Below are 19,827 nucleotides of genomic sequence, written 5' to 3' on the forward strand. Positions count from 1 at the left end.
ATTCATTATCCTGTTTTACTCTCAAGTTGTTAGTCCCATATCTTGACGGGGTGAATGTAATCAATTATATATTAACTGATTTGTGAACATTGATATTTTTTTAAATGTTGGACAAAGTTTAATGATTCATCCCTGCATGCCTTTGTATGTCCAACATTCACATATTACCATGTGACAAAAATGTCCCAGGTATCATAAAATTATAGGATATGATGAGTGAGATTATATGAAAGTAAAACCAAAGAGAAATGTTACAAAGGAATGTCCACCATTCACACAATGCTGTATATACAATACACAAACATTGTACTTATGAACTACACCCCCCCAACACTTTATTAGGAACACTATACTAACACTGGGTAGGGCCTCCCTTTGCTCTCAAAACAGCCTCAATTCTTTGTGGCATTGATTCCACAAGATGTTGGAAACATTCCTTTGAGATTCTGGTCCATGATGACATGATTGCATCACGCAATGCCTACAGATTTTTCAGGTGCACTTTCAAGCTGTGAATCTCCTGTTCTACCACATCCCAAAAGTGTTCTATAGGATTCAGATCCGGTGACTGGGAAGGCCACTGAAGACCACTGAACTCATTGTCATGTTCATGAAACCAGTTTGAGACAACTTTTGTTTTGTGACATGGTGCATTATCATGCTGGAAGTAGCCATTAGAAGATGGGTAAATTGTGGCCATGAAGGGATGCACATGGTCAGCAACAATACTAAAATAGGCTGTGGCATTCAAGCGATGATTGATTGGTATTAACGGGCCCAAAGTGTGCCAAGAAAACATTCCCCATACCATTACACCACCTCCACCATGAGAAGGTGTACAGGTGTTCCTAATAAAGTGTTTGGTGAGTATATGTTGAGAATGTTGTATTTATAAACATTTCATATCAAGGTGATATTTCATTGTTTGAGGTAGATGTATCATAAGCTGTTTGACTTATGTTGTTGTTGTAATTAGGATCCTACTGTACTGTGGGAAAATAAATTATCTTCAAAGTAAGTGACTTAAATTTGTCTGTTTTGAGTATTGTTGTGTCAACCTGCGTTTCCTTATCAAATAGTTTCCCCCTAGGTGGCAATGTAGTCTCTGTCCAATGATACTAATAAGAGATTTTAAATCAGCTCACTCCAAGTTCGTTCTCGATGTCAGTGCTCATGAAATGGCGTGATCTACAGATTGTTCTGGAGACCAAATATCCTTATTTATATTTTCTATATATATTTTGTTGTTGTTATTTGTGATGTGAGCTGCTGTAACACCTTAATTTCCCCGCGGGGATCAATAAAGTGCCTATCTATCTATCTAACTATCTATCTATCTATCTTTCTATCTATCTATCTATCTATCCAACCCTCCATCCATCCATCCATCCATCCATCCATCCATCTATCTATCTATCTATCGTATTTATGGTATAGGCTTCAGTAAATAGAATACTTTATCCTCGTTATTTCTGTCAAAGTTGGGAAGACATAATTCCTTAATTGAACATTTGTCCTGCTCTATGTATTTGAAAGGCTTACTGACAAACAATGTCACTATTATAAATGAGAAAAGTATAAGGGTCTTATAGGTTGCCAGTTACAATATGAAGGGTTGGCAAGGAAATTAGGCTATGTAACAAAGTATATCTTAATATTAATAATCTGGTTCCAATTAATTTAATTAACACTATATACAGAGAATAGTTGAGTTTGGGTTGAATAGAGCAAGAATGGTCAAGTGAGAATAAATCAAATGAGGCTTTAATAGCACTGTAATACAACTATTACAAGGCAAATACATCATAGAGAAATGTTACATTCTACCCTCATGGTAAATGATAGAGAGAGAGAGAGAGAGAGAGAGAGAGAGAGAGAGAGAGAGAGAGAGAGACATGAATGACTTAACTCACATCACCACCCATCATTACATTCTCAACATAACTCTCTTGGCTCTATGATGGCACACTTCCAACGGCCAAAAATAGCTTGTTTTTAGTGTAAAATTACAGGGAGAGAGAGAGAGACCTGAATCGTCTACTCACAGACAGCTGGAACCACAGACCAGAAAACAAAGAGCAAGATATGTTCCTCAACATTATGTTTTATACCCATCTTCCAACCATGAGTAATCAAATCAAGAGCTGTTTTTAAGGGAGAACCAATCAGACAACATCCAGTTGTCAAATGACACTTCAGTATTCACAAATTTCAAAACATCAAAGTGAGAGACCACAATAGTCATGTTGGCTAGGGATCTCAAGAAGGGGGGCAGAACTGATGTCTCCCTCTTCAGGGTCAAATGAGCCAAATCTAAATGAGAGCAAAATGTAGTTTAGTTTAGTTTGTTAGGATTAGCTGTTGCTCATGGGGTCCAACATAAAACACATAGTTTTATGTACAGTCAAGGTACAGACAAGTTATAGACAAGAAAAACACAAATGAACACAAAGCCAATATTACACTAAATTAAAATAAAAGAATCAAATACTGTTGGACACCAAAAAACATGTTTCTATGTCAATCCTTAATTGCTAAATAAAGGTGTGTTAAAACTCACTAATTGCTGACGTTGCAAGTGACCCTCAGATCTATAATGGAATTGATTAGAACAACACCCACATAATCGCAATATGAATACCATGATAACCCAGGTTTTGACCAATAAAAAGAGACCATTGTATCAGTGTGCACCAATGATTTGTAAAATGTGCATATACCCACAAGGTCAACTGGTTATGTCATGTGCGTAATGTTTTGATGACCAGAGCTGTTGATTCATTCAGAGACTTTATTCACAGAGAATACGAAGCCATTCAAATTTGCAAAGTTGACCCTGAGTTTTCGTCTGTCACCTGTTTTTATAGACTCTCATACAGGTCAACGCCTTCTATTCAACGTACCTCTGTTCCTGTCTACTTACACCAATAACATTCAAGAAATACATTTCGTCATCAAGGTGGGCTCCCCCACCTGCCCTGGCGTCTCTTTGTCTACCTAAATCTTGATGAGCCTGTCGGTTTCTGCAGCTTTTGATCCTTTCTCTTCTTCACTTTTATCAAACCCCACAATCTGACCTCACTCCTTCTGCCTGCATTCTCCAAATATTCTAGGACCATCTGTTTTCTTGTGACCTTTTCCCCTAGGTGTGGGATTACAACACTTATATGTCTTTAAATTTACCATATTAGTTCTTATGTAAAGAAAGAACAGTTGTAATTTTACCATTTTAATTAAACTCCTGTTTATAACCACTTCCTCAATATGTTGGTCAATACATTGTGCATTTGTGTAAAAATCAGGGGTAAAACATATTGTAAGAGTCAGTGTTGACAAACAAAACTGAATTATTTCTTCATATCAGAAAGTCTCCAAAGTGAATATCTACTCCATAAACTCTCATTGCTCAACAGTTTAAACAATCAGCAATGACATGTTTGTTGTAACTATCTGCTTGGTTCTGAATATTTTAGATTAATTATATTTATATTTATAGCAAGAATTAATATTCTCTGTAACAGGAGCAATACAAAAAAACATATAGTCCAAAGGTTTATGCGGAGTGAAATTCGTACTGTGATGTATTCTACGTTTTGAGAGTTGTAGTGCATTTTGCAAAATAAATGTGGTGTTTTGGCAAAGGTTTTAATTAGCTGTTTAGGGGAACGTGTTAACTGTTTTGAAAAGTTCAATACTGCTTCAAGAAATGTGGTCAAGCAATCGAGAAAAACTGTAATTCAACGACGCCTTTGTCTATTTCTTATTTATCACAACATGAATGACTATGTGCTGAGTGTGAAAGTGGGCAGCAGATGTGCCACTTGACGTAGTCTGATTACGCACAGAATAATGGGTAAGTTATTATTGTTTTGTGAAGACACGTCATTCACAACCCATCTCTTAAATATCAGAAACATAATGCCAAACCAGGGGAAAACAAACAGGTACGGGAGTTTACGTTTCACGTCAATGCTGCAGTCCCGAGGTCTCCATCGTAGAAATTAACCATGATATCCAGTTGGGTCAAGGAACACCAGTACCAAGTTTGGTTCAGTCCTGTTCTTCTCACTGTCCAAAGTTCATCATGTCCTCACATGGTTAACTCCAAATTATACACATCTGAATGATCAACCCAGGCTGATTTAATGTATAACAGTGGGCAGCAGTGCAGAAGATATATACTGATCCAGAGTGTGTCTCTCCATCCCCCGCAGCTGCAGGTCAATCCAGGGTGCCAATACAGAGATGAAGGGCGCACTAAAAGAGCTGGTAAGGTAACATCACTCACCATATCAGACACAATTTGTGAATTTGAAAAATCCTAGTGTGGTACTGGGAATCAATGTTACTGTGTTGATTCAGTCATAATCGTCTTCTCCAGTGTTGGGGAAGCTACTATGTATTTGACTAAATTACCAAATAGCCTACTTTACTTAAGGGAAGAAGTTGAACTACACTAATCTACCCGATAGAAAATAGTGTCAAACTAAAACTTATTTGAAAAAGTAGTTCACTACTTCATCCAACACACGACCGATCGTCAGTCACTGTAAGATGACCAGTCCATATGACAGAAAGCGGTGCGACTGAAACGCTCTAAAATCACTGCGACTTGGTGAGGTGGAGCAAAGTGGGGAGACCGGAGGCAGTGAGGGAAGAAATAGTACTGACAGTTTAGGTTCAATGGCCGGAATAAATAAAATTGCTATGTTTAAATTGTTTAATTGCTATGTTGTTGTTTTTTCTTTTGGAAAAATGACAGTAGCTTACTCCGCTACATGGCAAAAAAGTAATACTGGAAACACTAGGCCTACTAGGATTTGAATTTAGTTTAACTTCAAAATTTAGTTAAATTGATAATGAACTACATGTAGTGGAACTACTCCTACCTGCACAACACATATATTGGTCTTAATTTGCATAAAAATGTCGATTTCAATTCCAGGTGCAGTACCGGAGGCTTTACCTGTTGACGTTGGTATTGGGAATTGGGGGATCATTTCAATATGGGATACAAGTCTCCATCATGACTTCTCCAGCAGAGGTAAGAATGATCAACTCAAACTGTGAGGTGTCATATCACACTTCAGAAAGAAAAAGGAGTGGAAGTAAAAGTATGGGAATTGCATTGGTGTTACGCACCCCGGCCCAGGTCTAGGTGATGGGTGAGGTACGTAAACATAGGACACACGCAGACAGTTACAATGGAGTGAGAACAGTGAAAAACAAGGACAAGGAGACAAGGGGAACAGTGCAATGATCATTTATTGTACCAAGACTAAGGAGAGAAGGGGGGGGGGGGAATTGTGCCCAAAGAAAGAACCAAAAATAAGGTAGTCCCTAAACTAAGACTAACCTATACCTAAGAAGACACAACAGATGGCACCTGCCCCCAATTAACTAGCGTATATAGACAAGAGTAACCTATTTACTCTTATTTAATGAATTTTCGCTCGCTCGCTCACTCACTCACTCACTCACTCACTCACTCACTCACTCACTCACTGAACAGACAGACAGAAACAAACAAAAGGATCTCGTGAGGGGAGGAAATGCAGGGTTTAAATACGGGGCCGTCCTCTGATTGGCTATGGAGGTAATGAGGAATGAGGAGCAGCTGAACCAAATTGATTGCCAGAATGCCTGAGAAGGATGGAGATAGGTAGAGGAACGGAAACACAACAGAACACAAGGCACATCCAAAGCATTTGTAACAATTTGGTGTGTTTTCATGTTATGGGCAGTTAATTATAAGATAACATGATTACAAGTCTGCTTTTGAGAGGAAAACCTGAATGTACTAAACAAGTCCCTGTACCTGTCTGTAGCACATCCAAAGTTTTGTGAACCAGACATGGCTGGGGAGGTACGAGGTTCCAGTGGATTCTTCTACCAACATGCTCATCTGGTCCTTCATAATGTCTGTGTTCAGTCTCGGGGGATGGGCGGGTGCTATCCACAGTGGCAGCCTCCCTGTCGTCCACGGACGGTGATACATGATGCATGATACTAACGCATGCACGCACGCACGCACATGCACTTGCACAAACACCAACATTTTCTCTTTTCCCTTCTGTCCCACTCTCTGTTTGACAGGCTTTGCTTTGCTCTCTCGCTCTTCCAACCTGTGGTTTGATTTTGCAGGAAGAAGGCCATGTTGTTCAACAATGTGGTGGCCATTGTGGCTGCTCTATTGATGGTCTTTAGTCGCATGGCCAAGTCCTTTGAGATGATCCTGCTGGGCAGATTTCTCTATGGATATAACGTCGGTATGTGTGTGCTTATTTTTTACCCCAAAATGTTTCCATGATTTTATTATATATTCCAATTAAATGCGTCCCATTGAACACTGAGAACGTTTCAACAAGTCTGCAGAAGTGAACACGGGGTCTCGTGCTACCCCTGCTCAATCGCATCTTGAGAGAAAGGAGCGCTTTTCAGAAGCATGCATGTTGTTGATAATATTTTTGATAATCAGCTTGTTTTCATTTTATTTTATTATTTTTTAAATTCCAAAATCTAAATCTAACAAGGGGTGTGCTTTCCCCCCTTATTTTAACAAGGAGTACTGGCTTACTGCCACATACCCCCTCAATTCAAGCCCTGACTGTAGGTTATATGTGTACATGTGGACGGTATGTGAGATTATGCCTGCAGTCTTTGTGGTACTCTTATTTGTAACATCTTCTACTGTCTACCTCTCTCCATATTTTCAGGCCTTGGATTGAGTGTCCACCTGATGTACCTGGGTGAGAGCTCTCCAAAGAAACTGAGAGGATTCCTGACCCTCACTAGCTCCATCTTTATTGGCTTTGGGAAAGTCATGGGTCAAATAGTTGGCATCAGGTCAGTGCCTTTGACATGTACTACATCAGTTAAGTACAGTTGTACAAAAATCACCCAGAGTTGTAAAACATGAGTTTCTACTTTCAGTATTACATGTAAGCTAGCCAACACATACTGTGCAAGACAGTGTAAAACCACAACTCTCTCACTTATTAAAGATGAGGAAGAAAACTTCCAGGGCTCTCACACACCAAATACCTGTGTAAACTTTCCAGCTGACAGCATTCTCCACTCCAGATCTAACCATTTGCATTGGATTACCATAGGTACAAGATATTAAAGAGCTCATCTGACTAACCACTCAAGATTAATAAATTACATGATGTACACAGAACAATGACAAAGAGCTGTTTGACAGGGGCTGACAAATACACTCAACCGGCCTTTATTAGGTACACCTTGCTAGTACTGGGTTGGACCCCCTGCTTCAAGGTTCGACGTGTTGTGCGTTCAGAGATGGTCTTCTGCATACGTTGGTTGTAATGAGTGGTTATTTGAGTTACTGTTGCCTTTCTATCATCTCGAACCAGTCTGGCCATTCTCCTCTGACCTCTGGCATCAACAAGGCATTTTCGCCCGAGAGAACTGCCGCTCACTGGATATTTTCTCTTTTTCGGACCATTCTCTGTAAACCCTAGAGATGGTTGTGCGTGAAAATCCCAGTAGATTATAGTATTTCTGAAACACTCAGACCAGCCCGTCTGGCACCAACAACCATGCCACGTTCAAAGTCAATTAAATGACCTTTCTTCCCCATTCTGATGCTCAGTTTGAACTTCAGCAGGTCGTCTTGACCATGTCTACATGCCTAAAGGCATTGAGTTGCTGCCATGTGATTGGCTGATTAGATATTTACGTTACCGAGCAGTTGAACAGGTGTACCTAATAAAGTGGCCGGTGAGTGTATATTCTCTATTAAAGATGGGATGGTGGTGAATTATGAATGAAGTCATTCACCTCTCTCTGTCTCTCTCTCTCTCCTGTGCAGAGAGCTGATGGGTACAAATGACATGTGGCCCTATCTCCTGGCCCTCAGTGGCCTTCCTGCTATCCTTCAGTTCCTGGCCCTGCTCTACTTCCCTGAGGCACCCCGCTACCTCTACATCGACAAAGGCGACACCGAGGGCTGCAAAAAAGGTATGTGAACTGGGCCAGCTCTATGAACTCAGAGATCATTTAATGTGTCAAGTAAGAGAATAGATTGAGCATATGTACAACTACTGCATGTTGGTGTGTGTGTGTGTGTGTGTGTGTGTGTGTGTGTGTGTGTGTGTGTGTGTGTGTGTGTGTGTGTGTGGTAGCTCTACAGTGGCTGTGGCAAGAGGATGATCTGAAGCTGGAGCTTGATGACATGGGGAAAGAGAGAGTTAGCTCACAGGGCCAGAAGGCTAAGACCGTGTTAGATGTGCTTCGTTCTCGCTGCGTGAGATGGCAGCTGTTGGCTCTGGCCATTCCTTGTGCCGGTGTTCAGTTCTGTGGCATTAACGCTGTGAGTGAATTATTTTACCCATATCACACAATCTAGTGTCAAAACCTTTACTTAATAATGTCATTCTGTACCCGATATACATACATACAGTACAGCTGAATAGATGATTCATAATTTTACCCACTTCTGATGAACTGCTTCCCTCCCTGTCCTCTTTTGTCATTCTTCTTTTGTCTTATCCCAAGTCCCTTGTTGTGTATTTGTTTTACATATTCTTTCTAGGATTTACTACTGTGAACATTACTCCTTTGTTACACCCTTAAAGATAACATTGTTGCTGGCAAGATGAATACATTGACCCCCTCATTTCTCGACTATCTTTATCTATCAGCTTTATTTCTACGCTTTTGACATCTTCCGTGAATCTGGAGTGGCCGAGGACAAGATGCACTACCTGTCCATTGGCATTGGAGCCACAGAGCTCATCACTGTCTCTCTCTGTGTGAGTATCGTCTCAGACTATGGTAGGACAGGATATGAAATCGCATAAAACAAAGAATAACATTATTGTAAAGCTGCCTACACACTAGGTAATTTCTATGGTCGGATCACCTTTCACATAACACAAAGAGGAGAAAGTTCCAAAGCACTACTTCACCGTAGTCCGCCAGGCATGAGTAAAATGTGCATTGGGTATAATGTCAAATATCAACCATGTTTCATTCATTTAACCCACATTTTCTGTTGTGTCTCAGTCTCTCTTGATAGACCGTGCTGGCAGGAAAAAGCTGATGGGATATGGCTACCTGATGATGGGTGTTATCATGTCAGTGCTGGTAGTCATGCTGTCTATAAAGGTAACCGTCCTATATATTCAGGGCTTATCTGTGTCTTTGTTTCATCAACCATCCCTGAGAGGTAATGCTGCCTCTCTCTTTCTACAGGACCTGTACTCATGGGTACCCTATATGAACATTGCCATGATCTTCTCTGTCATCTGTGTGTATGGACTCGGACCTTGTGAGTACTCTACATGCCTGCCTACAAATGCCAATCACTTCATGCCTTAAATACACTGCAGTGGATTGAGTGATGTGCTGTGTTGGGAGTCAGGTAAACTGCAGAGCTGGTTGTAAAGGAACTCTGTTGTCTTTTCAGCCGGGGTGTCCATGGCCCTACCTGCAGACCTCTTCCTGCAGGCCTGGCGTCCTTCCGCTTATGTCATCAGCGGCACAATCAACTGGTTGAGCCTGTTCCTCATTGGCATGTTCTTCCCATACATCGTGGTGAGATAGTGAGCCCACTCAACACACACTTCATACTGACTGAACCATTATTAAACAGTACCCAACAGTAATACATACTTTTCTTTCAAGTAGGCTTTGTAAGCTAACAAACCTGCTTCATGAGGTATTATCAGAACTCTGATATAGGTAGATAGGCCCTGAGTGTTAGTTAGCAAACAAATATATCTGTCATTCTTTCACCATTACATGTTACTTGACTTAATGGTGGTCAGTAACTGATCTATTAACTGTTCATATTTGTGTGTCTGTGTACAGGATGGACTGGGACAATACTGTTTCCTGATCTTTGTGGCTTACTGCATCTTCAGCGCAGCATTCATGCTATACTTCGTCCCAGAAACCAACGGAAAGACTATGGTGGAAATCATGGAGGACTTTAACAAACTTAACTATAAAAACAGGGGGACTGACACTGAAAAGGCTGACTTCGTTCTAGCAACAAAATTCTAAAATCCTAAATACATTATATTATCATTTGCCTGACATTAAGTCATTAATATGTTTAAGTGCCAAGTCAGTATGGTATATTATCATGATTTAAAAAGACACTACACTTGGCCCTCCATTTAATTTGACTGACAATTGAAGAAATATATACCACATCTGAAAAAAGATATAAAGTTTTGTATTTGTTAACTTATTGAAACTTGCCCTAATGAGAGCCAGTAATGATATTCAACTGAAAACAGAATACATATAAAGAACGATGTTCCTGGACTAGAAATGCCTTGACTGTCTACACCTGAAAGCTGCCACCTCTGAGCAGAAGTCTGTGCTTATATGCTGAATGTGAGTCAAGAAATAAACTCATTTAAAAATTACCTTAACCCTTGAGATTAAATGTAATTTGTCACCAACCATTTAGCTCGAATGCATACTGTACAATGTTCTGCAGTTAAACCGAGTCAAGCTGTATTACAATTTTATGTTAGTGAAACTGAAATCGACAAACAGTTGAACAATGATCTTCCAATTATGATTTATGAAATCTGAGTAAACTCACTCAAATCTATAGCACATTAATAACAACACAATAAAGAGAACTCAGGAACAGTTTCAAATACATCTTTATTTCATCCCCCACCTCTGTAGCGATTAAACAGAGACGACAGACTTCAAAAACAGTGTACAAAAACAAACATCTATAGAAAAGTATGCTTATATTGAAATATGTCCAAAGATTTTATAACAAAACATGTAACTCAAATGTTTAAAGAACAATTTTGCAGAGTACAATGATAAAATACCAAGGTAACATACATATACAAATGTACATGTTTGTGTGTGCATGTTTTTAATACAAAAGTGTCACTATGTATGATTTACCCTTTAGAGTAGGTCCATTATTCTACCTTTTTAAATCCACTGCTGTGCACAATCAGTATTGGGAAGGCACTTTGCAACAGACCAAAATAATAAGACAAGAAACAGAACAGTTGAGTATATCTACACAATCAATAAAAACATCCTTTAAATTTGAGTACCAAAATGGATGAGACAAACAATAGAACCAGATGAATTGATTAGCATATGGGCTATTCCCAGTGTGCTGCAACCACAAAATATAGCCTAATATAAGAGCATATTTCTAGAAAGAATCTCTCACTTATCCAATAAATAACACAAAATAGGCCTTTAACTCCTCCACTGTGTCATTGCATGTGCATCACAATTATGGAGGATCAAAAAGGGAGCCTATGGCCTAAACACACTGATTGGTCAAAGCCATGGGTCGGTCACGCAACTGATAGGATGAACACTACCAGAGCAAGGTGACAGCACAGCCAACAGTAAAACTACTGTCACCATCCAGTGAACAATCGCCCGTCCCCAACCCAACACGTCCCCGACCCAACACGTTTATATCCAAAAGAGAGTATACAACAGGAAATGGGTGTGTACAGCAGACTTGGGTTCGAGTAATAGTAGATTTGAGTTTCCCTGGCACAATGGAAAGTCCCAAATGTGCAAATCCTGCCCATCGGGCACTCCTAGCAGGTTAAACCAATGCAGACGTATTTGAACCTTTTATTAATATACTTTAACCCAGGTCTGGTGCAGTGAGGAAACCTTTTCAAAATGACCAAAACCTACACCCCTCTACATAATTGACAAGAGAAAACGAAACAGAACATTATATACAGGATCCCCACTGAAAATGATTAAATCAACTAACATTCTTTATTTTTATATATATATATATATATATATATATATATATATATATATATATATATATATATATATATATACACACACACACACATATGAATGTTATATACACTTGTTACAATCACAACAATGACACTATAAATAAAGGTGGAATGTACTGAACTTGGAGGAAATTTATCTAACAAATAAATGATTAAAAGCCTTCTGCTTGATTACATTCTGAGAACAAAAGCACACATCAGAGAGCAACAAACACACACAGACACACACTCCACACACACTCACTTTGTCTCTTCCAATTAGGCCTTCTGTTTCTAGCATAACTTAGAGAGAACAGCGCGTCAACATTCCAATAAACAATCAATAAAAACATCTGTGCACAAAGCGAACAGGGCAATCAATAAGTTAATAAAATATATTCTACATTTCTTACAATTTCTAATAGTCAAACCTGAACTTGGTCCCTGTTGAAGATCCAGAATTAATTTCACATTAGGTGATTTAAAAAATCTGTTTTTAAAATTCCATAATATGAGAAGAAAATATTCTCTAGATGTAAGCCATCGTTTAAAGGGTTAGTTCAGGATTTTTTATTTTACACTTTTTTCCCCCCCGGTCACTCGCATTCTTGAGCAACTATTTCTGGGCTTAGCTGCAAGCATAGGCCATATAGTGGAAGTGGACTGGGATCAATACACCGCTCTCAGTTTGACTAAAACCAAGTGCCTGTTTTTCAGATCAGTTCTCAGATTGAATGATATACTTCTTATGCTTGCAATAGTGGAAATAACTAAGTGTTTTCATATCAACATGCATGTATAGGCCACAAAGACATGATAGAATTTCTTGGAGATGTTTTTAAGTAGTTAAACAGAGCCGTGCTTGGAGCCCCATCCACTTCCACTATATGGCTTATGCTTGCATAAGTAGTAGTTGCTCAAAAATGGGACTTCAACTGAAAAAAGTGTCTGGGGGAGCCTGCAACACTCCAAGTAAGTGGAAAATTAGGTATAACATCCGAAATCCTGAACTAACCCTATAAGGAACAGGGTTTCATCTATATTCTGCAAAAACTTAAAGTATTGGCTTAGATTCAGAGTAATTGAGGACTTGATAATAGGCTAGAAATTCATCTAAGGCCTAATGAAGTATGGACAGGCCTGTTTCATAAGAGGGCATAACGAAAGAACATTTTGAATGACCACATCAACTAACAGCATTAACTATATAGGGTTCTTATGTGCATGTTTGTTTGGTAATGGATCCCAAGGGATTGGTATTGTTAAATATATTACAAATACAATCCAAAATGAAGAGAGCAGATACAAAAAAGCTGTTAAAATGCTTAATGTTAATGTGTACATTTTATATTCTGCTTTGAGATGGTACAAAAATAATATTCATGATAGTATGGTCCATGACACAGACATGACAGAATGGGACAAACAGTGAGTGATGCAATGAACAGCAGAGTAGTCTAGAAAGACTTGATATAGAAAATGTAATTCCCCACAGCTGAGAAGGTGAATCCCTTCTAGGTAGCTGGCCAGGGGTTGAATTAGGGCCAATTCTCCAGCACTAGGGTTTACTTCCCCCCTAGACCCATCCCACTGTGGCCTGCTTCAGAGTCCACCAGTGAGGACGCGAAAGCAGACTGGACTATCTGAAAGCCAAATGATTCCAGCAGGGACATGTTCTGTTGAGGGGAGAAGGGAGAGCCCAGGGAGGGGGCAAGCTCCCCAAGGCCAGAGCCTGCACCGCCCTGGCTTTTCTGGGCCTTGTGCACTCTATGCTGGTGCTTGTTGAGGTAGGACTTGGTGCGGAAGGCCTGGCCACAGTCGCTGCAGGGGAACTTCTTCTCAGAGTCTGGCTTAGCTTTGGTGCCCCCTGGTGTCTCCATCGCTCCAGCAGAGGCCCCATTGCAGGTGAAAGGCGTTGTCCCCAGCTCCTCCCCCTCAGATTTGTGTGGAGACTTGAGCTCTTCACCGTTGGACAGTTCCCCGAACGAAGGGTCAGACTCCTCCGATTCTTGATGGGGGCATTTTCCAGCATTTTCCTGCCCGTCTGAGGTAAACACAGAGTGGGGGTGGGGGTAGATAGATGGACAGAGGAGGCAGCGGCGAGGAGCAAGGGGAGAGAGAAGATGAAGGAGGGCAAGGATCAGGGGAGGGGTAGGAGAAAAAGATAACTAAAATTAGGCTATATGCAAACAATAAAACATCTGGTTCCTAATCCTGCTCTCCAGTTGGTCACCACCTGCAACAGTTCGACAGTTTTGCAGGCTGGGACAGTTTACTGCAGTGTATATGCAGTGGCACATACCCTGGACACATCCGGGAAGTCCCAGACCTCCTCAATCTGTGGATGGGAAAATGTTTATATTATTGCATTCAGATTACATAGAATTTTACTGCCATTATTGATGGCCATGGTGTTGCAGCCTTGACAGGAATTATTCACACATTGTTCCAAATAAACCATGAGCTTATTTTTTGCAGCCTTGTTTAGCAAATCAGGCAATCCTCCTTCTACAGAGGGCAAACCAGATAGCATTCTGGTACTCACCTCAATACAAACTACCACTCCCACTCAACTATAGTCATACTAAAAGAACATTTCCACACATGTAGGCTACTATGTTCCTCCCTTCAGAAAAATAATGGGATGTAAGTTGGCACGGCTTGAATCGGCCAAATTGTCACAAACAAATAAGTTGAGCAGATGTATGACCTTATTGGATACCTAACCACTGTCACAGAAAGACACAGTGGTTTCATGAGTCCTACATTGAAGTGAGGGTAGAACGAATTCCTTACTCAATATAAAAAAATAAGTTTAGGCTTATAAGATAGAGCTATGTGAAGTAAGGAAATTTGAGCCAGCCTCCAGAACTACTCATTACCAATACTGGAACTGACCCTGCAAATGCCATGTTTGATTAGACTCCCTAATCCTACAATCCTTCTGAGACAGCTAGGCTAAATTCCAGCAGACTGTTAGTTCAATAAATCACAAAACAAGAACTCAGATGATCTAAATTAAGAAACTTACAGCTCCTATGGTCTCCTTTCCCATGCACCCATAGAGGTTGGAACCTCCTTGCCCTAGCCCTTACAGCAGAACTATTGTACTTATCCAATCAGTTGGCTGTGTTAGCTCCAGTCCCCTGGCCCCCCCGCCCACCCTCCTGCTGGCCCATACTGACCTGGGAGAGGCCCGTGAAAGGGGAAGCCTGGCGCCCCAGCAGAGCGGCACTCCCAGAAATACGGAGCCCCCCCCGACTTCCCCAAGAGCAGCTCGGGCTGCAGGCTCAGGGCAGGGGGGCCGGGTTGAGGGAGCACTGGGCGTCCAGTAAACCCACGAAAGCGACCCTCTGCCTCAGGGAAGGTGACCAGCAGCCGGCGGCTGGTGCACAGGTCTACACAGACACCCGCCCGGAGACAAAGAGGGGGGGAACAGAGATAACAGAAAAGGCCAGCGGAAACCATACAGTCAATACAGTCAGGATATTACCTTTATCAGTTCTGATTCACCACTTAATGTAATTCATTCCTTGCTATGATTTGTCCAATGACCATAAAAGAGAAAACAGTATTACTGTAAACAGAAGATGAAACTTTTTCCTCTATTATATGCCAAGCCAGCAGATTGCCTATAGGAGAGCTTGTTCTAGAGCACTAGTAAACCATTTGCAACAGCATTTCCATATAATGTTATTATCTTAACAAACCATTTTTACTCACCCCCACCCCCAAAAATGTCATGCATGCGTCAGCACCTCCAGTTAAAATTTTCTTTAAACACTCTACTTGAGCCACCAACATAATTAACCAAAAGTAATCAGAATAAAACAAGCCAACATGCCAAGGCAATTCATCTATTTATTCTAAACTGAAGCACTGCACCAATAGATTTAGAATTCCCCATTGACATGCCACTTTAGAATGATTTCGGATTGACTCAAGGCAAACTATAGACGGTATATTACTACAACAAACAGAACTGAATATAACCTTTTAGCTTATGCTCTCTGTCAACAGTTCTTCATACTGCATTGGGACTTTGGCTACTGCTCTACAAGAGCCAACATATAATACACCCAAAACCCTAAGCTGCTGTTTTCCATGGCAATAATATATTTGAAAAAGCTTCATTGAAGCGGAGGAAAATCACATACATGTAAAGTTGAACATGCAACGTTAGTGCATCATTTGCCACCAGGTGATGGAGATGACAAGAAGATGACAGGAAGCAGACAGACAGCGTTCACATTGTCATGCTTAACAAATGCTAAACGTATGGCACCAAGACTTAGCAGTGTATGTGCTTCTGGACAACAAGTCCTTTTCAAAATGGGGAAGCATACATGCAGCAGCAGCACCTCTTCCCTGTTGTAGACCTCAAAGAAGATGAGCTCACTGGCCATCTCCCTCAGCTATCCACTAGAGGGCAGTAACCAATTAAAGGACATGCCATATGCTACAAAGCTACCAAGTTTCCTTGATAAAGTTACCTTGATTCAGTATTTTTCATATAAAACAATTACAAAACCTAACTACCAGCAAGGACCTGCTGTATGGTGCTTCCACAGGAGACAGGGCCCTGTTAGCTGATGGACCAACAGACAGCAGATGGATTCTAATAGCATTGGCATGATGGTGGCAGAGTGTATGTATTATAAGTCATGTGGTTGCTGTGCAGACAGGTAGGTGTGTGTGTGTGTGTGTGTGTGTGTGTGTGTGTGTGTGTGTGTGTGTGTTTGGTGTGTGTAAGTATATCTATTATAAGTGATAAGCGGCGTATTATGCTTATATTTTTGTGAGGCTAAAGCACAAATGTAAGAATGCAGAATGTTTCCCAGAAGCAGCAGCTGAGCAGATGACAAAGCAGAGACACAGACACTGGAGTGGGGTGGGTGGCTGCTTGCCTTCCACTGCGCACTGGCGTCCCGTGTGGTAGGGCGTGCCGTTGTGCGTCTGCGGTTCCCCCCGTGGCTCAGGGAAGGTGTGCGCTGTGGCAGCAGGGAGTAGTGGCGAGCCATGGTGCGTTTTTATGTGCACCTTAAGGTAGGACGAAGTGGAGAAACCTGGGACCGGGAGAAGAACACAGAACAAAGGGCAGTTGCACACACCCAAAGACTGGATAGGAAGGGGCGAGAATGCTGCCCTCTGTATTCAAAGAGGGTCAAAACCTCATACGTGTCCCATGGTCAACTTTTGTATGCCTGATTTATATACACACAAGAATGACAACAACGTCAGAGAGGTAGGGCTTAAGTCAGGCTGCGCCGAAACACAAACATGGCTAAGTCACTAAATATTACAGTATTTAGTAAAAATATAACAAATGGGAAAGAACAATAAGCAAAACTAATGGAGAACCCATGCATGACACTAAGAACTAGAGAAAGCCCAGTATGCTTCTCCAACAGATAACTAAAACAGTCTTTACATCAACTGAGACCATTTTGAATATGTCTCAAAACACAACTACGCTATATAATTCAATAGTCAATATGTTTTTCAGCTTATACTCCCCAGGATCACTTTTGATGTTTTGCCAAGAGGGGAATAGCACCCTGAAAGAGAGAAAACTAAGAGACAAAAAGAAAACAACGCATTCAAACTTGGAAAAGCAAAAAAACAACACACAGACAACTACAGCTGTCCACTTGGTGTTCACTTAATGACATTCCATCTCCAAAGTAAACAGCACTGATGTTTCAACAAAACCGAAAATGTTGAAAGTAATTGTTAGCGGTGCAGCATTTTTGTTGTTGCTCACACCCCGGTTTTCTTGCCAGGTACATGGGTTATGTATATTGGGGGTTACCTTTGTTGCATATGCCACAGTAGTTATGAGGTCCTTCACTGTGTTTCTTGAGATGGTCAGTCATGTACGCAGCCCGGAGGAACTTGCCACACACCTGGCAAGGGATCTTGTCCTCGTGACAAGCCAAGTGGGATCGGAGGCGATCTCGCGTAGCAAAGGAGGCATTACAAATCTTGGCAAAGAAAAGAATGTAAGGAACATAAATCATATATCGCTGACATTGTATACCGTACAATCCAGCAGCCATCTACTATAATCAACAATTATGACAACTATATTGTAACATTTTCTATACAAAAGGCAATATCTAAAATTCACACTTCACAGGCAAAAGATAAGACTGGGAATATGTAAATTATTACATCAGACATCAATAGCCATTGTCGAGGGTGGATTCTGATTGTCTCACCTGGCACTTGTGGGGTCTCTCTGTTGTGTGAACCTGTTTGATGTGTCCATTCAGATGATCTGGCCTGAATAAAACAAACATGTTGAAACGGATGCAAAAACACTTGATTGTGAGTGAGAGGACCATATCAATTCTCTGTCGTTTCCAACTAGTATTCAAGAAAGGTTGGAATAGAATATAATTGTGCAGTGCACCATAACTCACCTGGAAAACCCTTTACCACAGCTTTGACATACGTACGGTTTGCCCACGGAGCCGTCGTGGGACCGCACATGGTATGACATTCTGTCCTTGCGCTTGAAACGAAGACCACACACATGACAGGCATATGGCTTTTCCCCGGAATGGGAGAGCTTGTGTCGGTTCAGATGATATACGTCTCGGAAAACCTTTCCACAAATGTCACAACCAACGTGACGTCTTGTCCTCTCACGCTTACGACTGTTTTCTGCTCCTCCGTGCATGGGCATACCATTCTCAAGCATACCTGGCTGCTGCGAGTGGGATATCAAGGTAGGGCCGCTTTCTGCAGACAGGCTGTCACCACCGCTGCTTACACCACCACTAGACGCTCCGTGCTGAGCTTCGTGGTTTCTTAATCGCTGAGCCTCTGTAAATGCTTTGCCACATACACCGCAAGGAAATAACCCTGTATCTTTAGGGGTGCTGTGATTGAAATGTATTGGCTCCATTGCTGTCCCTTTCTTTGGTCGCCCTCTGCCTCTCTTGGATCCTGGAGAGTCTCCATCGTGGAACGGGTTCCCTGGCGTTAATTCTGATGGAGACACGGGTAACCGATCGACAGGTTGCAAGATTGGCATAGTGGATTGAGGACTGCCATCCGATAGAACTGTGTCAGTGGCATGGTTTCCGACCACATTATGAGTTTGCCCATTGTTGTTAAATACCGTGCCATTCGCCAGAAAACCAGTCCCATTTGACATATCGAGGGGCAATGGGAAACCCAACTCAGTGGCCCCAGTGGCACGGAACATACTTACGTCCCCTCCTCGCGAGGGTGGAACAAGAATTTGTACATTGGACTGTTTTATTACCTCTTGACATATCTCGATGACCGAACGCATCAACAAAAACTTAGCTGCTGTCATCAACTCTGGGAAACATTCCAATCGCACCACAATCCTAGAGGTGTAGGCGAAGTCCAAAATGTCTTTGAAAACTTTGGGGCTAATCGTATGCATCTCAAGCTCCTTTGCCTCGCCGTCGCCCTCCGTTTGGCAACTAAAAACCGACTCGAAGTACTCACTGCATGCAGCCAGTACCGCCTTGTGGGCAGGAAAGCTCTCTTCACCGACGCGCAAGATCACATCGCAAAACCTGCCTCCATCTTTCCTCTGAATGTTGAGGTTATGAAGCATCTCCTCGCTGTGCTTGCTCACCTGATAGGTGTATGAAGAATTCCACGACTGCTCCGCTATTTTCTCCATGCCGAATTCATTCAACAATATTTTGTGTTTACAACAAGGGGTGGAGAAATGAAAGAATATGTAGACCTCAATAGTCGAGCAAAATTAAATAAAAAACACGACGACCACCCCTCCCTCTCCCTTTAGCATCTAAAATGTTAGCAGCAGGGGAAAAATGGCAGCCCCCCAGCTTCCTGTGAACTTTGACCCTTCTTTCAAGGCGGGTGGGGGGGGGGCGCATCATCGCTTTTATTTATTTTTATTCTACTATAAGAAAAGCAAGTGGGTGCCATTTAGTTTCATGCATCTCATGTAAAACGTAATTCTTCACACATAATGTGGGTTACACTTGTAGTTTAAGCACAATAGACAAACACACTTATAATATTTCTCTTCCTGGTCTCA

At 41.4% G+C, this 19,827-nt stretch overlaps 2 protein-coding genes across 3 annotated transcripts; one reads left to right on the forward strand and one right to left on the reverse strand.

Moving 5' to 3' along the window:
* Positions 1-4,245: 4,245 nt before the first annotated feature.
* On the forward strand, positions 4,246-10,032 carry LOC310803860 (solute carrier family 2, facilitated glucose transporter member 11-like; the record flags this gene model as incomplete). The annotated part of the gene is made up of 12 exons (XM_083668805.1): positions 4,246-4,269; positions 4,946-5,044; positions 5,829-5,989; positions 6,145-6,269; positions 6,717-6,846; positions 7,835-7,983; positions 8,148-8,335; positions 8,667-8,777; positions 9,031-9,132; positions 9,220-9,295; positions 9,434-9,561; positions 9,838-10,032. 12 exons carry the CDS (start codon positions 4,246-4,248, stop codon positions 10,030-10,032), a joined length of 1,488 nt encoding a protein of 495 aa, XP_083524931.1.
* A 1,812-nt stretch (positions 10,033-11,844) lies between these two features.
* Positions 11,845-19,571, reverse strand: patz1 (POZ/BTB and AT hook containing zinc finger 1). 2 transcript variants are annotated; one of them, XM_083668800.1, is made up of 6 exons: positions 18,200-19,510; positions 17,996-18,059; positions 17,587-17,758; positions 16,682-16,840; positions 14,960-15,172; positions 11,845-13,818 (listed from the first exon to the last, which is right to left on the reverse strand). In XM_083668800.1, exons 1-6 carry the CDS (start codon positions 19,441-19,443, stop codon positions 13,340-13,342), a joined length of 2,331 nt encoding a protein of 776 aa, XP_083524926.1. In that variant the 5' UTR covers positions 19,444-19,510; the 3' UTR covers positions 11,845-13,339. The 2 variants fall into 2 exon arrangements, with proteins under 2 accessions (XP_083524926.1, XP_083524925.1); XM_083668799.1 differs by lacking the exons at positions 14,960-15,172; positions 16,682-16,840 and having other exon boundaries at positions 18,200-19,571.
* Between the last annotated feature and the right edge of the window lie 256 nt (positions 19,572-19,827).

This window comes from Argentina silus (assembly GCF_951799395.1).
Source record: "Argentina silus genome assembly, chromosome: 4".
Lineage (NCBI taxonomy): Eukaryota > Metazoa > Chordata > Actinopteri > Argentiniformes > Argentinidae > Argentina > Argentina silus.